Source organism: Dendropsophus ebraccatus, chromosome 13, assembly GCF_027789765.1.
Source record: "Dendropsophus ebraccatus isolate aDenEbr1 chromosome 13, aDenEbr1.pat, whole genome shotgun sequence".
NCBI lineage: Eukaryota > Metazoa > Chordata > Amphibia > Anura > Hylidae > Dendropsophus > Dendropsophus ebraccatus.
In genome coordinates, this window is record NC_091466.1 from 50684617 (window position 1) to 50711852 (window position 27236).

General features: G+C 46.2%; 2 protein-coding genes and 1 long non-coding RNA gene across 4 annotated transcripts in view; 1 reads left to right on the forward strand and 2 right to left on the reverse strand.

Annotated features, from left to right (window-relative positions):
- The first annotated feature begins 808 nt into the window (after positions 1-808).
- Positions 809-27236, forward strand: part of ACTR10 (actin related protein 10) — a 464033-nt gene continuing 437605 nt past the window's right edge. For both annotated transcript variants that reach the window (XM_069950794.1, XM_069950796.1), the window contains exon 1: positions 809-882. The gene's annotated coding sequence lies outside the window, so the exon portion shown is untranslated. The remainder of the gene's footprint in view (positions 883-27236) is intronic.
- Positions 19818-20980, reverse strand: LOC138771456 (uncharacterized). Its single transcript, XR_011359621.1, has 4 exons — positions 20927-20980; positions 20559-20591; positions 20234-20281; positions 19818-20042 (listed from the first exon to the last, which is right to left on the reverse strand). It is a non-coding gene; the product is annotated as an uncharacterized lncRNA (long non-coding RNA).
- The window catches only part of LOC138770554 (uncharacterized), an 83177-nt gene continuing 77532 nt past the window's right edge, over positions 21592-27236 (reverse strand). The window contains exons 3-8 of the mRNA XM_069949659.1: positions 25754-25775; positions 25566-25584; positions 25343-25384; positions 24711-24752; positions 23765-23800; positions 21592-21643 (exon numbers count right to left, since the gene is read on the reverse strand). Coding sequence (XP_069805760.1) covers positions 21592-21643; positions 23765-23800; positions 24711-24752; positions 25343-25384; positions 25566-25584; positions 25754-25775 — 213 coding nt within the window. The remainder of the gene's footprint in view (positions 21644-23764; positions 23801-24710; positions 24753-25342; positions 25385-25565; positions 25585-25753; positions 25776-27236) is intronic.

Sequence of the window (27236 nt, forward strand, 5' to 3'; positions counted from 1 at the left end):
CACCAGGGACATGACTGAGGAGTTAACTAGGCCACCAGGGACATGACTGAGGAGTTAACTAGGCCACCAGGGACATGACTGAGGAGTTAACTAGGCCACCAGGGACATGACTGAGGAGTTAACTAGGCCACCAGGGACATGACTGAGGAGTTAACTAGGCCACCAGGGACATGACTGAGGAGTTAACTAGGCCACCAGGGACATGACTGAGGAGTTAACTAGGCCACCAGGGACATGACTGAGGAGTTAACTAGGCTACCAGGGACATGACTGAGGGGTTAACTAGGCCACCAGGGACATGACTGAGGAGTTAACTAGGCTACCAGGCACATGACTGAGGAGTTAACTAGGCCACCAGGGACATGACTGAGGAGTTAACTAGGCCACCAGGGACATGACTGAGGAGTTAACTAGGCTACCAGGGACATGACTGGGGGGGTTAACTAGGCCACCAGGGACATGGCTGGGGGGTTAACTAGGCTACCAGGGGCATCACTAAGGATTCAAATCAGGTACAAGGGGCATCACAGAGGGTTAACTACAATAGCAGGGGCATTAGGGGAACAATACTTTGCCTTGTTCGGGTGCTGCAAACCCCCGCTACTAACTGCCGCGCACGGTATAACATTGAGTGCGGCCCTCAAATGATTTTATTAAGGCCCGACCGGCCCTCGACATGGAAAAGGTTCCCCACCCCTGGTATAGGATATAGTTGTATTGTACAGTGAGACATAGAAATGATGAATAGATTAGTCTGGTTATATCTACACTTACACCTAGCTTCTTCTTTCTTCACTTTTTTTGTGTCAACAGAATTTGAAAATATGGAACCTTGACCTCAGAATATATCCTGGAAGAAAGTATCTCTGAAAATGGTGCGAGGTAAGCCATTCATTATGTGGTCATGCTTTATGACTGTGGGTCACGTCTTGTATATTACTTGCCCATTTAGGGTAGATGGTTGGGTTTTACTTTGGTTAGGAGGAGATTGTGTGACTACATGCAGGCGGTACAATTATGTGTGGGCGGGAGCCCCTGTCACCAGTGGGGGGATGTTGGTGACAACGCAACCCCACGCACTATGTCTGGTTTGGGGTCGGTCCACACTTATGTAACTCATGGGTGGTCATGGCTTGTCCATTCAAAGAAATGAGGATAGCCCCTGTTAGTTCAGGATATATAACCTTCCCTGCATATATAGACAGCAGGGGTCTTATAAGGGTTTCCTGTATATTCTCCCTTACTTATAAATATTGACATGTTATGGTAAAGCGTAATATTATACCACAATATGGTGGTACATTTCATCCATAGTGTATAAACTGTACATACTGTACATGAGAACAAATGGAAGGAGCATAGACGCCGACACGGTAGATTATTTTATTCTTATGGTGCCGCAGATAACGTTATACTCACCTGAAATCGTACCATCCCCTGCATGTGTGAATGGACACTGAAACACATAAGACATTTTCCCTTACCTGTCATGTCGCCCGATAAGGTGGAGATCTAGTGCACATGTCCACTGTTCCACAATGCCAGAGCTGTATATGGCTGTAGCGCCAATCCCAGACGTTGACTACACGCAGAGGTGGTTTGCAGGAATGACTACTCTATTATACTTTGTATATGTATTAAAGGGGAACTCCAGCGGGGGGGGGGGGGAAATCTTTCAAATCAACTGGTGCAAGAAAGTGCCAGAGATTTGTAATTTAATTCTATTTAAAAAACCTCAAGTCTTTCAGTACTTTTAATTACATAAGCATATATATATATATCACACCACATTGGTATCATACACTAACTATTATTGACTATATGAGTGCTATTATAATGGTAGTGTACAGATCCTACATAGAGCTGGTATCTGACCACTGTTTATCAGTGTGTTTGCATATATCGGTGCTTGTATAGTGGTAGTGTACAGAGCTTATGTAAACATTGTATCTGACCACTCTATGGCGGTATTATTGATTATATATGTGCTTGTATAGTAGTAGTACATACATGATCACGTCATTAGGTAAATCCTAGCTATTTTATTTTTCTTGTATTGTTGCTAGTGTAATTTACAAATGAATATAAGTAGTGAGACGGCTCCATCCTGAGTGTTGTGTGACATTGTGTATTTTCCCGCCATATGGCAGGGGTCAGGGCCGGACTGGGACTTAATATCAGCCCTGGCATGTAAAAGCACCCAAGCCCACTTACCGTACGGGCAGGGGCGGTCATGGCATTTCTGGGGCCCCAAGCGAAGTTATGTCTGGGGCCCCCCCTTGACACGCGGTCCAAAACAATAGACCAATGTGTGTTGCCCCTAGTAGTTTATACCCCTTGTGCGGTACCGCCAGTAATATATACTCCTTGTGTGCTGCCCCCAATAGTATTTACCCCTTGTGTCCTGCCCCCAGTAGTATATACCCCTTGTTTGCTTCCCCCAGTAGTATATAGACCCGTGTGTGTTCCCCCAGTTATATATATATAGCCCCCCCCGTGTGCTCCCCAGAAGTATATATACCTCCTGTGTGCTGCCCCAGTTGTATTTAGACCCCCTGTGTGCTGCCCCCAGTTGTATATACCCCCTGTGTGCTCCCCCACTAGTATATAGGCCCCCTGTGTGCTCCCTCAGGGGTATTTAGCCCCCCTGTGTGCTCCCCCACTTGGATATAGACCTCCTGTGTGCTCCCCAACTTGGATATAGACCCCTATGTGCTCCTCCAGTAGTATATAAACCCCTGTGTGGTTCCCCCAGTAGTATATAGACCCCCTGTGTGCCCCACCAGTATTATATAGACCCCTTGTGTGCTGCCCCAGTAGTATACAGACCCCTGTGTGATCCCCTAGTTATATATAGACCACCTGTGTGCCTCACGAGTAGTATATAGACCCTCTGTATGTTCCTCCAGTAGTATATAGACCCCCTGTGTGCCCCACCAGTAGTATATAGACCCCTGTGTGCTCCCCCAGTAGTATATAGCCCCCCCTTTGTGCTCCCCCACTTGGATATAGACCTCCTGTGTGCTCTCCAAGTTGTATATAGACCCCATTTGCTGCCCCAAGTAGTATATAGACCCCCTGTGTGCTGCCCCCAGTAGCATATAGACCCCTCTGTGAAGCCCCAGTAGTCTATAGCCCCTGTGTGCTCCCCCTGTTATTTAGCCCCCCTGTGTGCTCCCCCCATTTATATAGACCCCCGATGTGCGCTCCCCCAGTTAAACGGATCCCTGTGTGCTCCCCCTCACCTGGGTCCGGGCGTCTCCTCTTCTCTTCACTCTTGTGGCCGCAGGAAGGGTTTTCCCTGCGATCACAAGAGGCCGTGCTCCCCTTGTCCTGGTGCCGATGCTCCAGTGATGTCACTGGAGCGCCGGCACCACAAGGACAAAGCTTCCACTTGTGACCGCAGGGAAAACCCTTCCTGCGGCCACAAGAGTGACTGTCAGGAAGGGGGCCAATGTCTCCTGCCCTGTCAGTGCTGCTGCATGTAACGATGAGCGCTCATTACGAGTGCTTATAGTTACAGTTCAGATGGCAGCAGCGAGCGGGGCAGCGGCCTGTCCAGCGGTCTTGAGCACAAGAGCGGGGCATGGGGGGCCCCCTGGATGTTGGGGGCCCCAAGCGATCGCTTGGGGTGCTTGGTGCCAAAGACCGCCACTGCGTACGGGGAAAGTTTTATGATAAAATGTCACTGCAGCACAGACACTACTAAGGTCCCTATATACTATATAATCATGTTAGACATACCGGGAGCTACAATTCTCAGCAGTTCCTGAAGGTCTATAGCTATCAGGGCATGCTGGAAGTTGTAGTTCACAAGTGGTGGAGTTGGGTGTTAGATTTTTTATTCATGTAAAATGAATACCCCTGAACTATGTAACACCCAACCCCATATATTGTGAACTACAACGCCTATCATGCCCTGACAGCTATAGACCTTCAGGGACTGCTGGGAGCTCTAGTTCTCTCAACAAAGTAGATAATTCGGGGGAATTCATTTTACCTTAATTAAAAAAATGTATTTTGTTGGGAAAACTACAAGTCCAGTTCCTGAAGGTCTATAGCTGCCAGGGTAGTTCACAATCTATGGGGTTAGGTGTTACATAGTTCTGGGGTATTCATTTTACATGAATAAAAAATGTAACTCCCAACCCCATAGATTGGAAACTACAACTCCGAGCACGCCCTGACAGCTATAGACTAAGGGCCAGTTCACACAAAGTAAAACTGGCAAATTTTCCGCCGCGGAATCACCCAGCCTCCGTACCATACTGGGAGTCTATGGGAGGCTCCTCTCTCCGCGTGGAAGAATGGACACGAGCCTCCTATAGACTGGCAGTATGGCATGGAGGCTGGCGGGATTCCGCAGCAGAATTTCGGCAGCCTTACAGGAACTGCTGGGAGTTATAGTTCTCCCTACAAAATACATTTTAATTTTGTAGGGAAAACTACAACTCCCAGCAGTTCCTGAAGGTTTATAGCTGTCAGGGCATGCTTGGAGGTATATATATATATATATATATATATATATATATATATATATATATATAACCCTTACATTATAGATGCCCCCCACTGTCTACTACCCCTTATAGATGCTTTCTGTGTATTCCACCTTATAGATGCCCCCTCTGTGTTTTCCCTCTTATAGATGACCCCCCTGTATTGTCCCCCTTTATAAATGACCCCAATGTGTTGTCCCCCTTATAAATGGCCCTACTGTGTTCTCCATCCTCCTTATAGATGCCCCCCCCTTTGTTGCCTCCTTTATTTTCTCCCCCTTATGGATGCCCCCCCACCCGTGTTGTCCCCCTTATAGATGGCACCCTTATGTTGTCCCTCTTATAGATGGCCCCCCTGTGTTGTCCCCATTATAGATGGGCCCCCATCTTTTCCCTCTTATAGATGGCCCCCCTGTGTTGTCCCCCTTATAGATGGCAGTCCTTGTGTTGTCCCCCTTATAGATGGCAGTCCTTGTGTTGTCCCCCTTATAGATGGCCCCCGTGTTGTCCCCCTTATAGATGTCCTCCTGTATTGTCCCCTTTATAGATGGCCCCCCTGTGTCGTCCCCCCTTATAGATGGCCCCCCTGTGTTGTCCCCCTTGTAGATGGCCCCTCTGTTGTGCAAAGCAGATAAATAGAACAAATTCACCTAACAACTTGCTCCCCCATTGCAGTTCTCTTCTCTTCTTCTTCCCCTCCTGATACGCAGCTCCCTGGTGGTGTCATGGAGATTCCCAGCAGCGCAGGTATCAGAGAGCTCAGTGTGCAACGGGGCTGGTACTTCCGGCACAGGGAGCGTCTCTAACACGCGCTCCCTGTTCCGGAAGTCCCGGATGCCAGCGCACACTGAGCTCTCTGGTGCCCCACCCCCAGGGGGCTCAGCCGGGGGCTAGACTGCCCCCTGTGACCGCAAGCAAAACACTGCTTGTGGTCACAAGAGTGATTGCGGGGGTAGTGCGGTGGAAGGGAGGGGGGCGTGGCAGCACTGTATCACCCTGCCACCCGACAGTCAGTGTGCCGCGTGTGTGGGGCTGGGGCCTACCAGGGGGTCGGGACCGACCCACAGAGGATGTCGGCCCCTCTGCCATTTGCCAGAGATGACCTATGACCAGTCAGGCCCTAGCAGTGATTATATTGAATATGAGCTGTTGGGATTTCATTGCCAGGCCTGTTCCATACCTACTCTAACTTAGGGGTTATTTGGAATTAGAATAAACACAGCTACTTTCCTGCAAAAACAGCACCACTCCTGTCCTCAGGTTATTTGTGGTATTACAATTCAGCTCCATTCACTTGAATAGAACTGAGCTGCTCAACCTGACCCACCTGAAGACAGAAGAGGGGCTGTTTCTGGACCAAAGCGGCCATGTTTTTCTAAGCCTGAATAACACTTTAATTGCCTTCTGACATAAGTCGCTCACCTTCAAGCACTGGACTTGTCTGGATATTCTGATATCTATCCATTGAGTTTTTAGTATAAGGAAAAGAAGTAGATTTCCAGCCCTTTCTACTGGGTGCCTTACTTAGTCTGGCCTCTCCCCTTTGACCTGTCTGGCACAGGAGACCCCACCAGGAGCATTATCTCCAGCCAGCTTAGCTCAATGGATCACTAGGGCATGCAAGCTCCCTCACCACGTCAAGGTGAAGGCACAAAGAGGGAGCCCTCCCACCCTCTATCCACAAAGCTCTACGAAGTCTTACGGGGCTTGTGCACCACCAAAATCTGGTGGTTTTGGTCCAGTCCAGTTATTATTGTCAAATGCGGTAAATAAAGTCCGGTAAAAATTTTAAGTCCATTTAGGGGACTATAACATGTATGTATTAAATTTACTAACACGGATCATTGCTATCCCATAGCCTAGAATTGATCAGTGTTCTCTGCGATCATTGCAGAGATCCTGCCTGTGCAGACTCTTTGCACTGATCGCCCATCTAACTGCCGTGAGGAAGGTAATTGACCTCCAGCAGACAGAAAAAACTATCGGAACCCCTGCATCGGGTTCCTGTGACTGTCCCTGTCAGACAGTGACAGGAGCATACATTTAAATGCTGCGATCGTGGCATTGAAAGGGTTAACGGAAGGTCCACGACCGCCCATTATTAACAGTGAGGACCCAGCTACTCATAGCAGCTGGTCCTCACTCTCTATGAAGCTAGCTCAGCTTCTGAGCTCCCTTCATAGAGCCCCTGCAGACCATGGGGTAAATGTATGCCGTGTGCCATCTGGACCATAACTTTCATGGCATACATTTACGTCCATTGAAAAAAAGACAAATTTGGTCAGCTCTCCTAGAACACCATTCACACTAGGCAGGTCCGCGTTGCTATGGCTGAAATTGTAAACACAAAAACACAGAAAAATGCAACAGCTCACCGCAATGGCAAGATGTAGACCCACTACAGACATGAAAATGGTTAAAAGCAGCTCCCCCTCCCAACTGCTAAAAAAAACTCCCACAAAAATAATGAGGCTCTCGGTTACCTTTTGCAAACAGTGTAAACCACCCCACCACGATAAGATAGCCTCATGCACGGGGCGGACCCTACACTGTACTATGGCCTCTCCATGGTGTATAATACGCCTATGCTCTGGGCATAGCAACGCGCTCCTGCCTAGTGTGAATGGTGTTCTAGGAGAGCTGACCAAATTTGTCATTTTTTCTTTGTTACAGATGGGGGGAGTGTCTGCCTCTACTTGTTTCTGCACTCCACCCATTCCACCCAGGTGGTGCAATTATTTTTGCAGGTATAAGATGGATCTTGCATGCCCAGAGCATAGGCGTATTATACGCCATAGTACAGTGTAGGGTCCAACCCAAGCATGAGGCTACCTTATCGGGGTGATTTACACTGATTGCAAATGGTAACCAAAAGCCTCATTATTTTTGTGGGAGTTTTTTTTTTAGGAGTTGGGAGGGGGGCTGCTTTTAACTATTTTCATGTCTGTAGTGGGTCTACATCTTGCCATTACGGTAAGCTGTTGCATTTTTCCGTGTTTACATTTATGTCCATTGTCGTTAAAGTGACTGTACCACCAGGCCCAGGCAGAAGCACTGGAGGCGGGCCGACCCACCCTTAGTGGGAAGAAACCCCAGCCCCTCTATGATATGACTCCATTAGAATCAATGGAACCCTATCATAGAGGGGCTAGGATTTCCTCCCACTAAGGGTGGGTCGGCCCGCCTCCAGTGCTTCAGACTCGGCCTGGTGGTACAGTCACTTTAACCCCTTAGTGACCGCCGCACGTATTTTAACGGCGGCCACTAATGGGCTTTGTTCCGATGTGTACGCCTTTTAACGTTGGACTCATAGGAATAAATCACCGACTGGCGGCGGCAGCAGTGCGGGGTATCAGCGGTCAGTGTGTAATCTAAGTGTTACACTAGTGTACAGTAATGTACACTAATGTAAAAGTAAAAAAAAGTGCACCAATTACAATCCCCCAATCACTATTGCCAGCACAGCTGAACGCTTTCATCTTCTCTCACCGTGAATCCACAGTGAGAGGAGATGAATACATGCTCCCCCCTGTCCCTCCCGGAATAGCCTTCGTGTTCACAGTGATTAATTCCTTAAAGGGGTAGTTCACCAAAACATTTTTTCTTTCAAATCAACTGCTGCCATGAAGTGCCAGAGATTTGTAATTTACTTCTATTAAAAAATCTCAAGCCTTCCAGTACTTATCAGCTGCTGTATGCCCAACAGGAAGTTGTATTTCCAGTCTGGAGAGCAGGAGAGGTTTTCTATGGGGATTTGCTCCTGCTTTGGACAGTTCCTGACATGGACAGAGGAGGCAACAGAGAGCACTGGGTCAGACAGGAAAGAAAACACCACTTCCTGCTGGACACACAGCAGCTGATAAGTACTGGAAGACTTAAGATTTTTTAATAGAAGTGAATTACAAATCTCTGGCACTTTATGGCACCAGTTTATTTGAAAGAAATTTTTTTTTGATGGACTACCCCTTTAAGGTATAAAAACACTTGCCGTATCCGCAGTGAGTTTGTCCGCAGCCCGCCCAGTTAACCCCCCGGCCGCCGGAGACTATACGTCACCTGATCCCGACTCGGGCTTCCTTCGCTGATTCCCGGCACGTCCCGCTCGGCCAATCAGTATGCTGCCCCGCCACAGCGCACTGATTGGCTGAGCGGGCCGTGAAGACGTTGGGAGCCCCGAAGCAAGCCGGAGGAAGCCGGGATCAGGTGACCTATAGTCTCCGGTGGCCAGGGGGTTAACGGGGCGGGCAGCCGGCAAACTCGCAGCAGGGATGTACATCCCTGCTGCGAGTTTGTCTGCCATTGAGTACACAGGGCACGAGTCTCGCTGTGGATACAGCAAGTGTGTTTGTACCGTTAAGAAAAGATCAAACTCTCATTCTTTCCACCACCAGAGGTGGAGGAGAGCATGGGGCAATGATCGGGGACTAGCCGATGTGGTCCTGGTACAAGTGATCAGCGATATAGACCACTGATCACTTGTTCCAAATGCTGCCGGCAATTTTTATCCCCGTCACCATAAATCATTGGTGACGGGATAAAAAGTCAAGTGCCCCAGATTACCTGAAACCACCTCGCATTACCTGTAACCACCCCAGATTACCTGTAACCACCCTGCATTACCAGTAACCACCCCAGATTACCTGTAACCACTCCGCATTACCTGTAACCACCCCAGATTACCTGTAACCACCCTGCATTACCAGTAACCACCCCAGATTACCTGCAACCACCCCGGATTACCTGCAACCACCCCGCATTACCCCGGATTACCTGTAACCACCTCGGATTACCTGTAACCACTCCGCATTACCTGTAACCACTCCGCATTACCTGTAACCACCTCGGATTACCTGTAACCACCTCGGATTACTTGTAACCACCCCAGATTACCTGTAACCACTCCGCATTACCTGTAACCACTCCGCATTACCTGTAACCACCTCGGATTACCTGTAACCACCTCGGATTACTTGTAACCACCCCAGATTACCTGTAACCACTCCGCATTACCTGTAACCACTCCGCATTACCTGTAACCACCCCGGATTACCTGTAACCACCTCGGATTACCTGTAACCACCCCATATTACCTGTAACCACCCCATATTACCTGTAACCACCCCAGATTACCTGTAACCACTCCGCATTACCTGTAACCACTCCGCATTACCTGTAACCACCCCGGATTACCTGTAACCACCCCATATTACCTGTAACCACCCCAGATTACCTGTAACCACTCCGCATTACCTGTAACCACTCCGCATTACCTGTAACCACTCCACATTACCTGTAACCACTCCGCATTACCTGTAACCACCCCAGATTACCTGTAACCACTCCATATTACCTGTAACCACTCCACATTACCTGTAACCACCCCATATTACCTGTAACCACCCCAGATTATTCATAACCACTCCAGTTTACCTGTAACCGCTCAGATTACCCGTTAACACCCCAGATAGCCAGTAAACACCCCCAGATTGCCTGTAACCACCCCAGATTTCCACAGGCTGCCCATAACCACTACAGATTGCCCCAGGTTGCCCGTAACCACCCCAGATTGCCCATAACCCCCCCCAGGTTGCCTGTAACTCCTGCCCCAGATTGACCATCACCACCCCAGTTTGCCTGTGACCCCCCCAGATTGACCATCACCACCCCAGATAGCCAGTAAACACCCCCAGATTGTCCGTTACCTCCCCAGATAGCCAGTAAACACCCCCAGATAGCCAGTAAACACCCCCAGATTGCCCGTAACCACCCCAGATAGCCAGTAAACACCCCCAGATTGCCCATAAAGACCCCAGATTGCCACAGACTGCCTGTGCCACCCTAGATTGCCCATAAACACCCCAGATTGCCCGTCACCACCCCAGATAGCAAGTAAACACTCCCAGGTTGCCCGTCACCACCCCAGATTACCTGTAATCTCATTTAAAAAAATTTTTTTTAGTAACTGCGCTATTCTAATAACCGATACTAGCTGCGGTTTTGCTCCAGCAAAATGACACTCCTTTCCTTCTGAGCCCCGCTGTGTGTCCATACAATGGTTTATACCCACATATGGGGTACCATTGTACTCAGGAGAACCTTCCTTACAAGTTTTGGGGTACTTTTTCTCTCCTGTTGCTTGTAAAAAGGAGATACTTTTATCTGAACAAACATATTATTTGAAAATTTCTATTTTCCATTTTTTTCCGGTCTAATTGTACTTTCCTCCAGCCCCTGTAGGGTTAAAATGCTCATTATACCCCTAGATTAATTATTTAAGGTGTCTTGTTTCCAAAATGGGGTCACTTATGGGGGTTTCCAGTATACAAGCCTCCTAAATCAACTTAAAAATAGAACTGGTCCCTAAAAAAATCAGTTTTGGAAATTTCATGAAAATGTGATAATTTGCTGATACATTTCTAAGCCCCGTAACACCCTAAAAAAGTAAAATATGTTTACGAAATGAAGCCAGAATAAAGAGGACATATTGATAATGTGACCTAGTAACTAGTTTATGTCATACGACTTTCTTTTTATAGAAGTAGAGAATTTCAAAATTTGTAAAGCGCAAATTTTTCATGATATTTTTATGTTTTTCACAAAAAACACGCAAGATAGTGACCAAATTTTGCCACTAACACAAAGTGCCATATGTGACAAAAAAACAATCTCAGAATTGTATGTTAAAGCATCACTGAGTTATAAGCGCATAAAGTGAGACAGGTCAGATTTTGAAAAATGAGCCTGGTCATTAAGGTCCAAATAGGCTTGGTCCCTAAGGGGTTAAATGTCCCGTCTCCGACTCCAGCTTTAAAAAAAAATCTTTAAAAATGTTATAATTGAATTTTCCTGTTAATTTTATAAGTGTTCCTCATTAATATGTGTTATGTTTTATCAATCTAAGCCCCTTATTTATTAAAATCCTTTCTCACATACATTATGAGATCATAATAAAGAAGTCCTATTGACCCACCCCCATGCCCCCACAGTGCAGTGTCACAGCTCATGGTCCCCGTCGGGCTCCCAAACCTGTTATGTTATGTCAGACACCAGACACCAGACCCCCCCCCCCCCCCCCCCCCCCCCCCGCAGGACTACCCCTTTAATTTTTCTCGAAATACCCTTTTAATACCTAGTCAGTATTAAGCAGACTCCAAAAGAACAAAATTTAGTTAAAGGTGAAGCCTTCGTTCAGGGACTCAGACAGTGTAGTCTGTATATTTCTCTTTTAAAAGGAGGCTATCTAAGTTTCCACCTCGAGGACCAAGTTTTCTTTTTCTCAAACCACAGAGAGTCAATGTGTTAACATCATTGTAATAGAAAAGCCTCTAACATGGCGTACTAGTGCCGTATCTGTCCCCGTTTTAACTTTGCTAATGTGCTTGCATATGCCTCGGCGTAACTCCTGAATGGTTTTCCTTACATATATTTTGGGGCAGGGGCACATTGCCATGTAGATGGCTCCTTTGCTTTTGCAGTTCACGTGGTCAATTAGTTTGATTGTTCTGCCATTTGCTGTGCTCAAAAATTCATTTCTATGGGGTAGAAAGAAAAGGAAAACTGTCCACAGAGGTGCCTTCCCTTTACTGTAAGAGTAGTGGTGTTCCTTCTACTTTTGTTGGTAAAATAGCTGTGGACTAAACTGTCCTTGAGGTTGTCCAGAAAAAATCCACTTTTCCCCTATTCACAGGATAGAGGAAAAGTAGGAGGTCACGGGGGGTCTGACCTTTGTACTCCCCGCCGATCTCCATATCGGGCCTTGCCGGCTCTGTTATGAAAAGAGTTGCTTGTATGGCGTGCGACCTGCGGCTCAATTCATTCCTATTGAGCAATGGCAAGAGCCGAGTACGCCGGAAGAGCGATGTACTTGGCTCTTTCCATCAACTCCATAGGAACAGCCAGTGGCCAATTTCAGAGGCAGCAACTCTTACAAAAGTGCCTTGTATAAATACTGTGACCGGATTGCAACCACTAAACTATCTCACAAGCTGCAACTGCAAAAGTGCCTTGTGCTTAAAGAGGATGTATCACCAGGTACATCCTCTTTAACCTGAACCCAGGGATCGAACGACGCCGTCTCGGGGAAGCGGTCCGGGGAAACGGACCGCGGCCCAGTTCTCGTGCACAGCGCCGTTCTATGCACCAGAACCGGACGATGCTCAAGCACTGGAGGTAGGCCGGCCCGCCCCCAGTGGGAGGGATTTCCCACCCCTGTATGACACGGCTCCTTTAGAATGAATGGAGCCGCGTCATACAGGGGAGGGAATCCCCTCCCACTGGGGGCGGGCCGCCTTGCCCGTGACGGCACCGTTCGATCCCTGGGTTCAGATTAAAGAGGACCTGATGGTACATCCTCTTTAAAAGCAGCAAAAAGACAAATGTGCAAACCAGCAATCAGCAGCAATAAGGAGCTCCATACTTGCTTATAAGATCCCACTGCACTGCAAAAGAAATGTACCTTAGGCTGGGTTCACACTACGTTTTAGCAATCAGTTATTTTCATCCGATTTTTTGCAAAAAACTAAACAAAAAACAATGCATTTGTGTGCACCCGTTTTGAAACGTTTTTCCATTGACTTTCATTTTTAAAAAAAATGAATCCGTTAACTTCATTTTTGTGTCCGTTAAAAAAAAGGATTCTGTTTTTTTTTTTTATATATATATATATATAATGGAAGTCAATGAAAAACGGATTAAAATGGATGCACACCATTGCATCCGTTTTTTTCATCCGTTTTTTTTTTTTTTTTCCGTTTTTTGCAAAAATGCTTAATGCTCACACTGTCTGCATTGTTACTCTTATATGTTCACAGGCCCAAGTTGGGGAGCACAATACTTTGCCTTGCCCTGGGTGCTGACAACCCATAATGCACCGCTGCCCGGAAATATTGCTTTGTATTTAGCCGATACCTATTAGTTTAATAGTCCAGCCGATACCATCCACTAATGTTTCTCTCAGCTACAGGCACCATCGTACATGATGCGCTGACACTGTGTTGTGTGTGATGGCACACAGAGCTTCTGCATTAACAGACTTTGCCCTGTTTTAGCCCATGATTCCCATACGGTGAATCCGGCAGCCATACCACAGCGCTGGCTCTGCTTCCATTACACTTGTCCACATGAAGAACCTTTCCTCTTCCTACTCGCAGACAGGTACCGGGCTATCTCCTGCCCGCAGACAACACTGAAGGGTGTCATCCAGACCCATTCATTAAAGGTGAAGTCCCAGGACATTAAAAAAACCGAGGGGTGGGGAGTTGCGGAAACATAATAAACCGACTATACTTACCCTAGTCCACCATAGGGTCTCTGGGTCCATCTAACAGCCGCTGGGTTCTTGCAGCTCTTCCAGTTACAACGTCATGTGCCTGGCTGAGCAATTGCCCCTCAAGCCAGTCAGTGACTGGGGAAGGACACCGCTCAGCCTAGCCGTCAGGTTGCAGCTGGAAGTTCCAGGTACTTGACGTGCTTGGATTCCAGGAGAAAATAACAGCCAGGGCACAGCTCAGTGAGACGGGTACTGGTAAGTATACACCGTTTATTAAGTTCCTGCACCCCTGCCTGCCTTGCTTTTTTATTTTCATGTGAATTCCCTTTTAAGTTCACTCCAGTTAAACTTTTCCTGTAGATTCAGAGAATTTATCTACTGTCTAGAGTAGTGTTGTCACGATACCAGAATTTTGAGTTCGATACCAATACCAACTTTTTTTTTTCAATGCTCGATACCAATTCGATACTGAATAAATTACATAAAAAACCCCACAAGAATAGAAATTGAAGTCATGTACCACTAGCTAGCTGGGGATGGTGGGGGCTGTAGTCATGTAAGACACACACTTAAGCTACCAGGAGGATGGTGGGGGCTGTAGTCATGTAAGACACACACTTAAGCTACCAGGAGGATGGTGGGGGCTGTAGTCATGTAAGACACACACTTAAGCTACCAGGAGGATGGTGGGGGCTGTAGTCATGTAAGACACACACTTAAGCTACCAGGAGGATGGTGGGGGCTGTAGTCATGTAGCACACACTTCAGCTACCAGGAGAATGGTGGGGGCTGTAGTCATGTAGCACACACTTCAGCTACCAGGGGGATGGTGGGGGCTGTAGTCATGTAGCACACACTTCAGCTACCAGGGGGATGGTGGGGGCTGTAGTCATGTAACACACACACACTTAAGCTACCAGGAGGATGGTGGGGGCTGTAGTCATGTAACACACACACTTCAGCTACCAGGAGAATGCTGGGGGCTGTAGTCATGTCACACACACACACTTAAGCTACCAGGAGGATGGTGGGGGCTGTAGTCATGTAACACACACACACTTAAGCTACCAGGAGGATGGTGGGGGCTGTAGTCATGTAACACACACACACTTAAGCTACCAGGAGGATGGTGGGGGCTGTAGTCATGTAGCACACACTTCAGCTACCAGGAGAATGCTGGGGGCTGTAGTCATGTAACACACACACTTCAGCTACCAGAGGGATGGTGGGGGCTGTAGTCATTTAACACACACACTTCAGCTACCAGGGGGATGGTGGGGGCTGTAGTCATGTAACACACACACTTCAGCTACCAGGGGGATGGTGGGGGCTGTAGTCATGTAACACACACACTTCAGCTACCAGGAGAATGCTGGGGGCTGTAGTCATGTAACACACACACTTCAGCTACCAGGGGGATGGTGGGGGCTGTAGTCATGTAACACACACACTTCAGCTACCAGGGGGATGGTGGGGGCTGTAGTCATGTAACACACACACTTCAGCTACCAGGGGGATGGTGGGGGCTGTAGTCATGTAACACACACTTCAGCTACCAGGGGGATGGTGGGGGCTGTAGTCATGTAACACACACACTTCAGCTACTAGGGGGATGGTGGGGGCTGTAGTCATGTAACACACACTTCAGCTACCAGGGGGATGGTGGGGGCTGTAGTCATGTAACACACACTTCAGCTACCAGGGGGATGGTGGGGGCTGTAGTCATGTAACACACACACTTCAGTTATTGGGATGATGAGGGCTGTAGTTGCACTTTTCCCTTCTTTCAGGGCATGGTGAGCAGGATTTGGGCGGCAGGGTAATTTGCAGGTTACAGCCCCCCTCCCCCACTGATGTCTGCCCGGGAGTTCTGAGGGCCCCGGCCGCTCCTCGTCACAGTCCTGCGGCCCCCCACCTCACAGTGCAGCCAGATGGAGTGGCCGCATCTCCTCCTGACCTCCAGCCTTCTCCTCCGTCCTCCTCTCCCCGACCCCCGCTCTCCCTCCTCACCTCTAGCCTTCTCCTCCGTCCTCCCGCTCTCCGTCTTCAGCTTCCTCACCTCCAGCCTTCTCTGTCCTCCTCTCCCGGACGTCCCGCTCTCCTCCATGCAGATCCACATGCCACATAAATCATCTCTCTGATAACAGAGTCTGGCTGAGCCGGACTCTATTATCAGACAGACACCGGCAGCGGGGGTCTGCTACACACAGTAGCCGCCCCTGCTGCATACGGAGCGGCTCAGGAGGGGTTAATGCCGCTGTCAGTGTGACAGCGGCATCAACACAACATAGCCGGCACATGCAATTGCAATGTGCCGGCTATTTGAAATTGGCGGGAGCGGAGGGAGAGAGCGCGGAGGAAGTGACAGGCGGGAGCAGGGAGAGGCATACAGAGAACACGGCGGGCGCTCAGCTAGCCGCCTGCCGTGTTCTCTGCTCTATACTTTATGTTAAACTGCGATATTATGCAAATTAACATAAAGTATCGATACCAGGAAATCCTGGTATCGAACCGTTTTTCTGCCCGAAATATCGATAGTAGTATCGATATTTCGGTGCATCGTGCATCCCTAGTCTAGAGTGTGTATAGCTCCGTAAGACTTGGAACCCATTATCTATGTTCTAGTTGACTCGACTGTCTATTAAAAATCCCTCCTGCCCACATAGGCAATTTTGGATTTTCAGTCACCTAGGAAAGTAGGGTTACGCTTCCTGTAGGCCTGCATTGGCTGCTATAATTAGTGTTAATTAACAGTTGAATTAATACTATGTAACGTACATACACACATACAGATAAAGGTGTCATGTGTCTTAAACAGTCTCCTCCTCCTAAGTCCTGATTCTGATGAAATAAAATGATGGAGGTGTTCCTCTGGTGGGCAGATGTGTGGTTTTATGACTTTGCAATATGTAATAAATATATAAGTCCAAAGCAAAATAAGTGACACCAAAGCAGCAAAATAAAGACATGACACATTGTAATTAGGTGTCAAATGATCATAATTTTATTTTAAATTATATGACACCAAAAAAGACCCCCGACTCACAATGAGTCACCCTCCAGCACTCAGGCGAGGAAAAACCCCCTGTGGGGGAAACCTCGAGGGAGCCATGGCTGGAGAGTTGCCCCTCCTCTGGGCTTAGAGGGTAACACTAATTAAACATAGTTTGAGAATCAGATAAGGGCAGCATAACCTGGAGAAGGGGCTTCATCACTGGTTCAGGTTGATCAGGTGCTAATACCAACTCTACCACTGACAGCATAGATGGGTGAGTAGCTCTATCACTCTTGTCCCATCTGACACCAATGAATCTTGATGATAAATTCACCTCACTTGCTTCTAGATGTTACTGCTGCCTCCTGTAGACTCTTGTCTCTCACTCTAGGTGTTAAGGGAGTCTCTTCCTCTAGTTACTGATCTTAAAGGGGGGCTTCTCCTCCCCCATATGAGGCAAATAAATCCTCCTGATGTTATGGGCCCCTAATTTGCCTCTAGATGTTAAAAAGGGGTTATCTAAGGAGCTAAAAAGACATTTCCTTTCCACCATTACCAGCATCTCACTTCCAGTTCGGACTCATCTCATTCCATGATCTTCTGACCTGGCAAAGGTCTGAGAGAGAAGATCAGGTACTATGGTGTGATCACCACATGTGGGTGAAACTCACCGCCAGCAGTGGTCAATGTACGCACAATGCTGTGATGACATCGGCAACATTGTTTGTAAATTGACCGCCACTGGTTCCACCCGCATGCGACAATCACAACAAAGTACCTGGCCCACTGTCTCAGGCCGCCTCCGTTTTGCCAGGTAAGAAGGTGCTGGTGTGAGAGGAGACCAAACCAGAAGTGAGATGGCGGCGAGGGAGTAAATGCCTTTTTAGTTACCTGGATAACCCCTTTAAGGGCACCTCCTCCAGACCCTCTAGGTGTTTTGAGAGTGTATTCCTCCTATTTCTGATGGTAATGGGGGCTCCTCCTTCCCCCGTATGAGGCAAATAAATCCTCCTGATGTTATGGGCCCTAATTTGCCTCTTGATGTTAAAAAGGGGTTATCTGGGGAGCTGAAAAGACATTTCCTTTCCACCATTACCAGCATCTCACTTCCAGTTCGGACTCATTTCATTCCAACATCTTCTGACCTGGCAAAGGTCTGACACGGTAGATCAGGTACTATGGTGTGATCACCACATGTGGGTGAAACTTACGGCCAGCAGTGGTCAATGTATGCACAATGCTGTGATGACATAGGCAACATTGTTTGTACATTGACCGCCACTGGTTCCACCCGCATGCGACAGTCACAACAAAGTACCTGGCCCACTGTCTCAGGCCGCCTCCGTTTTGCCAGGTAAGAAGGTGCTGGTGTGAGAGGAAACCAAACCAGAAGTGAGATGGCAGCGAGGGAGGAAATGCCTTTTTAGTTACCTGGATAACCCCTTTAAGGGCACCTCCTCCAGACCCTCTAGGTGTTAAAAGAGTGTATTCCTCCTAGTGTTGATGGTAATGGGGGCTCCTCCTTCCCCCGTATGAGGCAAATAAATCCTCCTGATGTTTTTGGCCCTAATTTGCCTCTTGATGTTAAAAAGGGATTATCTGGGGAGCTGAAAAGACATTTCCTTTCCACCATTACCAGCATCTCACTTCCAGTTCGATCACATCTCATTCCAACATCTTCTGACCTGGCAAAGGTCTGAGAGAGTAGATCAGGTACTATGGTGTGATCACCACATATGGGTGAAAGTCACCGCCAGCAGTGGTCAATGTACACACAATGCTGTGATGACATCGGCAAAATTGTTTGTACATTGACCGCCACTGGTTCCACCCGCATGCAACAATCACAACAAAGTACCTGGCCCACTGTCTCAGGCCGCCTCCGTTTTGCCAGGTAAGAAGGTGCTGGTGTGAAAGGAGACCAAACCAGAAGTGAGATGGCGGCGAGGGAGGAAATGCCTTTTTAGTTACCTGGATAACCCCTTTAAGGGCACCTCCTCCAGACCCTCTAGGTGTTTTGAGAGTGTATTCCTCCTATTTCTGATGGTAATGGGGGCTCCTCCTTCCCCCGTATGAGGCAAATAAATCCTCCTGATGTTATGGGCCCTAATTTGCCTCTTGATGTTAAAAAGGGGTTATCTGGGGAGCTGAAAAGACATTTCCTTTCCACCATTACCAGCATCTCACCTCTAGTTCGGACTCATCTCATTCCAACATCTTCTGACCTGGCAAAGGTCTGAAACAGTAGATCAGGTACTATGGTGTGATCACCACATGTGGGTGAAACTCACCGCCAGCAGTGGTCAATGTACGCACAATGCTTTGATGACATCGGCAACAGTGTTTGTACATTGACCGCCACTGGTTCCACCCGCATGCGACAGTCACAACAAAGTACCTGGCCCACTGTCTCAGGCCGCCTCCGTTTTGCCAGGTAAGAAGGTGCTGGTGTGTGAGGAGACCAAACCAGAAGTGAGATGGCGGCGAGGGAGGAAATGCCTTTTTAGTTACCTGGATAACCCCTTTAAGGGCACCTCCTCCAGACCCTCTAGGTGTTAAAAGAGTGTATTCCTCCTAGTGTTGATGGTAATGGGGGCTCCTCCTTCCCCCGTATGAGGCAAATAAATCCTCCTGATGTTTTTGGCCCTAATTTGCCTCTTGATGTTAAAAAGGGGTTATCTGGGGAGCTGAAAAGATATTTCCTTTCCACCATAACCAGCATCTCACTTCCAGTTCGATCACATCTCACTCCAACATCTTCTGACCTGGCAAAGGTCTGAGAGAGTAGATCAGGTACTATGGTGTGATCACCACATGTGGGTGAAACTCACCGCCAGCAGTGGTCAATGTACACACAATGCTGTGATGACATCGGCAAAATTGTTTGTACATTGACCGCCACTGGTTCCACCCGCATGCGACAATCACAACAAAGTACCTGGCCCACTGTCTCAGGCCGCCTCCGTTTTGCCAGGTAAGAAGGTGCTATTGTGAGATGAGACCAAACCAGAAGTGAGATGGCGGCGAGGAAGGAAATACCTTTTTAGTTACCTGGATAACCCCTTTAAGGGCACCTCCTCCTTACACTCTAGGTGTTCTTAGAGTGTATTCCTCCTATTTCTGATGGAAAATGGGGGCTCCTCCTCCCCCCATGTGAGGTAAATGTTTCCTCCTGTTCTTACTGGCGCCTCATTTACCCCTTGATGTTCCGGACGCCTCCTCCTCCAGACAGCTCCAGATGGTCGGGTGTCTTCTCCTCACACTGGCGGCGCGGTGTTATCTAGATAGGATATATAACAAGCCATGTGTTAACAGAATAAAGATATGATGAGCATTGTTAATAATCACAGGTTACATATATATATATATATATATATATATATATATATATATATATACTTTTATCCTGACTGGATAAATTATAGTCAGGATAAAAGTGATCTGAGGTGTGATGGGATTTTGGTTACTCACCTTTACTCCTCCGTGGTGGCGCAGCAGCAGCAGAACAGCGCCCGCAGTCTATAAGGGAAAGAGAAAAACCAGCATGACTTTCCTGAGATCAGACCCGTCAGCAGTGATGGGGAATAGACATTACACTGGAGAGAGGGGACTCAGTGCTATTCTAGTGGGTGTGATACAGGCGGCACCATGTAACTTGTATGTCTGTATTGTGTACATGAGGCTTTTTGTGGTTATTATATGTGACTGATAATATAATATATAGTGATGACATGAGGATATACAGTGCAGCTATAGAGGTGTGTTATCATGTAAGTGTATCATCCCTTATATTTACCTGGATAAGATGGATCTCCTTCTGCTGCTGCTTCTGCCGAGGAGAAATGACCAAGAAATGGAGGGAAATCAATGGTTAGTGTAAGGAAACCAGAATTGCTGAGCACATTATATAGAAACAATATAAAGGAAATGTATTCTTATAGCTGGGCCATCAACTCCTGCAGCTACATGTATTATAGTCAGGTCTAGTTCTATCCTTCTAGCATTTATTACCAGCTCTAGTCACTCCTGCAGTAATATAATATTCACCATTACCCACAATAGAAATTATATCCACCTCCAAATAGAGCGCCCCCTGTCCTCTCTATACAGGATGGTAAATAACAGTTTCTTGTATTCACAATGTTATCAGTTTTGTTTCATTACCTGGGGATCTCCTCGGTCGTCGCCTCTTCCTCCTCGTCCTGCTCTTCTTCTCTGTGTATAGAATGTAAACCATCTCATATATAAATGTATTATTATATCACACATTATATGGTTTATTGTAAAGAAAGTGATTGCAAAGGTAATGGATTGAGCTGTACATTGCTGTATGTATTTACCATGATTGTACTATATATGTCGGGAACGGACAGGAAAAAAACAACATGTATTCACAATACTCTAAGCTTTGTTTCATTACCTGGGGATCTCCTCGGTGGTCACTTCGTCCTCTTCTTCCTCTTCTCTGTGTATAGAATGTAAACCATGTCATAAATAAATATATCATTATATTACAGATTATATAGTTTATTGTAAAGAAAGTGATTGCAAAGGTAATGGGTGGAGCTGTAGATTGCTGTATGCATTGACCATAGTGTTACTATATATGTCGGGTACGACCAACTAAAGTATGAAGTGTATGCGGACCCTAATGGCTATCTCACAGTGTCAGCAGTTTGGTATGTGAATAAATGCTGTTAAAATAAATGGAAAAATATAATGCTATGTCTAACTAGAGCGCCCCCTATCCTGTCCTCCTGCAGCTCCTCTCTCTATACTGGATGGTGAAAAAATAAACATGTATTTACAACACTATAAGCTTTGAGCCCTCACCTGGGGATGTCCGCCGCCTCGTCCTCATCTGCGTCTTCGTCAACTTCACTGAATATAGAATATAAACCAGCTTTTATTTATACATATATAAAGATCTATTAAGACCGGTGTATGCCCAGGGGCGCACATTGGCAAATCTGCTCCGTAGTTTTTGGGGATATGTGACTACACAGAGTTTTGGATGGGGAACTCTGATCTCCATGGACTCATATTGTTATCCCACATAATGTAGATGATTTTATCTCTTCTTCATACTTACATGATGGTCTGCAGGTTAGGGTGCCAGGTGCGTAGTGGAAACCGGCCCTTCCTGTAACAGAGAACATAGGTTTGGTTAGGATGATTGTTACTTTGTCCCATTTGAAACTTTCAGAAAATGCTATTTATTGTGATGTCTCAATAAAACCATGAATTCCACTAATGATATTTATTAACCCCTTGTCGTCACTGCCAGTTGTCTCCCTAACACCGTTGCCCTATATTTAAAATTTGACATGAATAACTTTTTATGGCAGTAACTTTTTTGCATCTAAGTGATTCTGACATTGTGTTCCATGACACATCAAGTGTTATGTTAGTGGCAATTATTTTTTTTTTTTGTAAATAAAAGTTCTAAAATTTCTTGAACACATAAGATTTTAGTTGAAATTCTCTACTTGCCTGATAAATTAATTATTATTGATAATTTACAGAATAGTTACCTTATGTTGGCAAAATTTATTAATCAATCTTTTATTTTGTTTAGAACGTTTAAGAGCTAATACATTTAGTAGCAGTTTTCCATATTTCTATGAAAATTAAAAAAATATTTTGAAACCACCCTTTTTCTAAACCTGCACCCCCTCTTGAGGAAATAAAAATCAAATCAACTTGTGCCAAAATTAATTTAAAATTTTTATTTTTATTTTCTCATTTTCTATTTTAATAATTTTCTTTCTGTAACATAGCAGCCGGTGTTGGCAGAGAACTGCAACTCCATATTTATTCCCTGATTCTGAAGTTTGAGAAATCTGTTAATAGCGTCTCTAGGGCTCCACATGTCTGACACATAGGTCTTCCACACCAAGGAGCACCAAGTGGAATTAGGGGTCCCCCTTTTATTTAGGATATTATGTAGGCCTCATATCAATTTACAGAGGACTTGGGGTGCTAACATTTTTGTGTGAAAAACTTCTTTTATGGGGTGAAGCAAGTAAAAAACAAACAAAAACAAACTATGATAAAAATGATTTATTTGATGTCATTGCTGTTTTTTGGTGTAGTGTTATTACCTGAACATCCATGGCGCATCCATGACCTTCATCTTCCACCTATTACATGACAAAAAAAATTGCATATTATAAAGGAAATATTAGTCAGTCCTCCAAGTGCTGCATATTGGGGGAGATTTTATGGAAACTGGTAAATTAGAAATCCACTGCCCAGATTTATAAAAAACGGATGGTCTGACTATAAAAGCGCTCTTAGCACTTGGTATTTGGGTTCGAATATTTGAAAAATTTGCATAAAATCTTGGTTAATCTATGTTTAACGTACAATATGTGAGTGCACCTATAAAAATATCTTCTTACTTTTCTTATATTAAACCAATGGACATTTTTTAACATATCCAAGGTGATGTTGCTAGGCATCCCTTCTGTGTACCTGAGAAAGTGTCCTAAAGGCGTGGCTTAACCTCTAAAGTGCCACCGCTCCGATTCCCTCCTGCCTTTCCCCTATCAACTTGACTGATTGTTTTGGTTTAGCCGTCAGTCATAATGATAGAGGAGACTTAGTTGAGACAAAGGGCCATGTTACACGGACCGATCAGCAATGTAACTGAGCGCTGACCTGCTACATCATCACTCATTTACTGAGCCTATTACACGCCTCAATAATCGTGCAGCAAGGCCTGTGTATATCTTTGGCGATGTCCATGCAGTCTTTGCCTTTAGTGTAAAACAGCAAAGTATATACATACCGTTCCACACTCCCCGGTGCTTCTGCTCGCTGCCCGGTATCTTCCTGGCTTCTGCTGCTGCTGTCAGGAAGATACCGAGGAGCAGGCAGAAGCACCAGGGAGCGTGGAGCATAGGCTTGTTGGTTTTAGACAAGACCCCCCACAAACATGTCTTTGTGACTGATGTAACTATAATATTACTGTCACATATATTACTATGAGATACTTACACCCAGTTCTCGAACTCCTCCCTGATCTTTTCATCCCTGTTAGGAATAGAATAGAGAAGATAGTGAAAACCTAACACCTAACATCAGAGACATCAGTTTTCTAGGAGAACTTCATCAATAAGAAGAAAATTTAGGCATTCTCGCCATGATCGGTGTCTATAGGGAAGGAATTATAGGGTCACACAAGTTTTATGTTTTAATTTTACATTTAAAGAAAATGCTGCAAAGTTTTCTAGAAAAAATGCAAGCAAAAGCAATCAAAAATGTTTCTTTCAAATCAGCTGGTGACATGGATTTGTAATTTACTTCCATTAAAAATCTTAAGTCTTCCAGTACTTATCAGCTGCTGTATGTCCAGCATGAAGTGGTGTATTCTTTCCAGTCTGGTGAGCAGGAGAGGTTTTCTATGGGGATTTGCTGCTTCTCTGGACAGTTCCCGTCCCAGACAGAGGTGGCATCAGAGAGCACTGTGTCAGACAGGAAAGAATACACCACTTCCTGCAGGACATACAGCAGCTGATACCTACTTGAAGAGTTTATTTAATAGAAGTAAATTACTAATCCTTTAAAAAAAATAACTAATAACTTAAAAGAACACTAATTTTTGTAGGCTTGTTGTTACTGGCCTCTCTCCCTGTCAATCATTCTGCCGAGCACGCTGACAGGCAGACAGCGGTGACTAGATATGGGCACCCAGATGACTACCTCCCTGTCTCTGCCTGCTGCGCGCTCTAGTAGTAAAACCTCTTTTTCTCCGATATACAGCTTCTGCTGCAGCCACGGCCGGTACTTGCCCAGGCTGCTCAGGAGCTGTATACAGTGATCCAGGGAACCATATCAGCCCAATTGTACTGATTGGTTCCCTTTAAGACGAGACCACCCTGCAAACATGTCTTTGTGACTGATATAACTATTATATTATTATATTTTACTATGAGATACTTACTCTGAATCCTCTTCCTCCTCCTCCTCGGGGCCTTCATCGCTCCTGTTAGTGATAGAATAGAGAAGATAGTGAGAACCTAACACACATTACAGGCAGCAGTTTTCTGGCAGAACTTTTATCAATAAGAAGACAGTTTATATAGAGGCATCCTGGCGCTGATCGGGGTCTATAGGGGAGGAATTATAGGGTCACACAAGTTTTACATTTTTAGTTTTACATTTAAACAAAATGCTACAAAGTTTGCTTAAAAAAATTAAAGGGGTAGTTCAGCAAACATTTTTTTCTTTCAAATGAACTGGTGCCAGAGATTTGTAATTTACTTACATTAAAAATCTCAAGTCTTCCAGTACTTATCAGCTGCTGTATGTCTAGCATGAAGTGGTGTATTCTTTCCAGTCTGGTGAGCAGGAGAGGTTTTCTATGGGGATTTGCTGCTTCTCTGGACAGTTCCTGTCACAGACAGAGGTGGCATCAGAGAGCAATGTGTCAGACTGGAAAGAATACACCACCTCCTGCAGGGCATACAGCAGCTGATAAGTACTGGAGCTTTTTTTAAATAGAAACTCTGAATAGAAAGGTCTTTGTGACTGATATAACTGTTATATTATTATATTTTACTATGAAATACTTACTCCGAAACCTCCATCTCCTCCTCCTCGGGGTCTTCCTCGCTGCTGTTAGGGATAGAATAGAGAAGATAGTGAAAACCTAACACACATTACAGACATTAGTTTTCTGGCAGAACTTTATCAATAAGAAGACAGTTTATACAGAGGCATCCTGGCGCTGATCGGTGTCTATAGGGGAGGAATTATAAGGTCACACAAGTTAAATTTTCAGTAAAGATTTACTAACCTGGAATCCGATCCTCCATCTGAAGAAAAAAGAAATAGAAAAGTGTTAGTTTTCAATATGTCTTTAAACCTCATGATGTAACTTTCACAATGTTTCACAGCAATGGGGTAGGGGACTGGTGTCATATATGTGATGAGATGTTAGACATGAAATCTATGAAGGTGATGTTATAGAGAGGTAAAACTCACCCTCGACGTCATCCTGTGCAGCCTGAAATAGGAAATATAGAGAGTAAGCAGAGGACATTGGTATATTGATGAGCATGAAACGTCCGTGTACATCTGAGCTATGTGCTTGTTGTCTGCTTTGGCCATAAAAATAATTGATATCTCAATTATATCCGGCCGTTCTACATTGACTTCAATGCTGTTTTCAATGCAACAATGGCCATTGTTCGTACAATGTGTGAACATGGCCTAAAAGTCTAAAATAATAAAGCATATTATTTTCTTTACACATTCATCAGCCGTCGGCCGTGCATCGTTATAACACGTAGCAATGTGCAGTCGCCGGTCAATGTTTTTAGGTTAGGACCAAAAGAAACAATCAGTCCATGATTATTGTCATCAGCTGATTGCAGCTGCCCCTCCACGCCGCAGGGCTCTCCTCTGCCAGTCTCCCTGACCTCCCAGTACCTGTCCCCAGGCCGCCCGCCACCCTTCTTGAGCCCCATCTGGCGTTGGTCTGGCATAGCATACACTGGCCACGACTGCTGCTTCTCCCCTACAGGGTTCACCTCCACCGACCTCCTGGGACCTGTCACCAGGCACCTGCCGTCCTCTTCCAATGCCCGCTGCGGTTCCAAATTCAAGTAGCACCACCAAGTAGCCAGCGCTACTGCCTCTCTCTCTTTGCTGTGGCTGCGGGGAACACCTGTTTAGAGTGGGGATTACCCTGAGGGGTAATCCCCTGTTCCCCTGCAATAGAGGCAGAGAGAGAGGCAATAGCTATCTCTGTTTAATTTTGGTGTCGCTACTTGATTTTGGCACCACAGCAGGCATTGGAGGAGGATGGCAGGAGCTTGGTGAGAGGTCCAAGGAAGTCAGGAAGGCCAGTGGAGGTGAGTCCTGTCGAAGTGAAGCTGCGGCCAGTGTATGCTCCACCAGACGGCTGCCGGACCAGAGAGCGGGCATGGGGCTCAAGAAGGGTGGTGGGCGGCCTGGGTATCAGGACATCGGGGAGACTGGTGGAGAAGAGCCTTGTGGCGACAAGAGGCAGCTGTAGCAGCTTGGGGAATGTCGCCAGTGTCCGAACCACCTAGCAGGGGTCGGTGGGGACTCCAGAAGTGTAGGCGGCAGCCTGGGGACAGGTCCAGGGGCCGGAGGAGCTGTTCTCGCAGCAGGAAGAAGCATAGGCAGCGCGCCAAGTTCAAATAGCCGCCCGCTCTTGCATCTCTCTATGCCTCTGCTGCGGGGAACAACGATTTAGACTATTTCTCCTTTTAATAAAGAAAATGATCAGGCGATGACAATGTTGATCACTGATGATCTTGTCTTTTGATCCTGATCTAAAATCATTGGCTGCGACTACGCACCGCTATATGTAAAAACCATGCCTCCTCCCAAACTCGCTGCCCTTCCTAACCGCCCATCAGACGAGAGGGGGAATATGGCAGGCATACGCCTGGGAGAAGAAGCAAATCTGCGCCTTCTCCCTGGCATACGCCCCGGC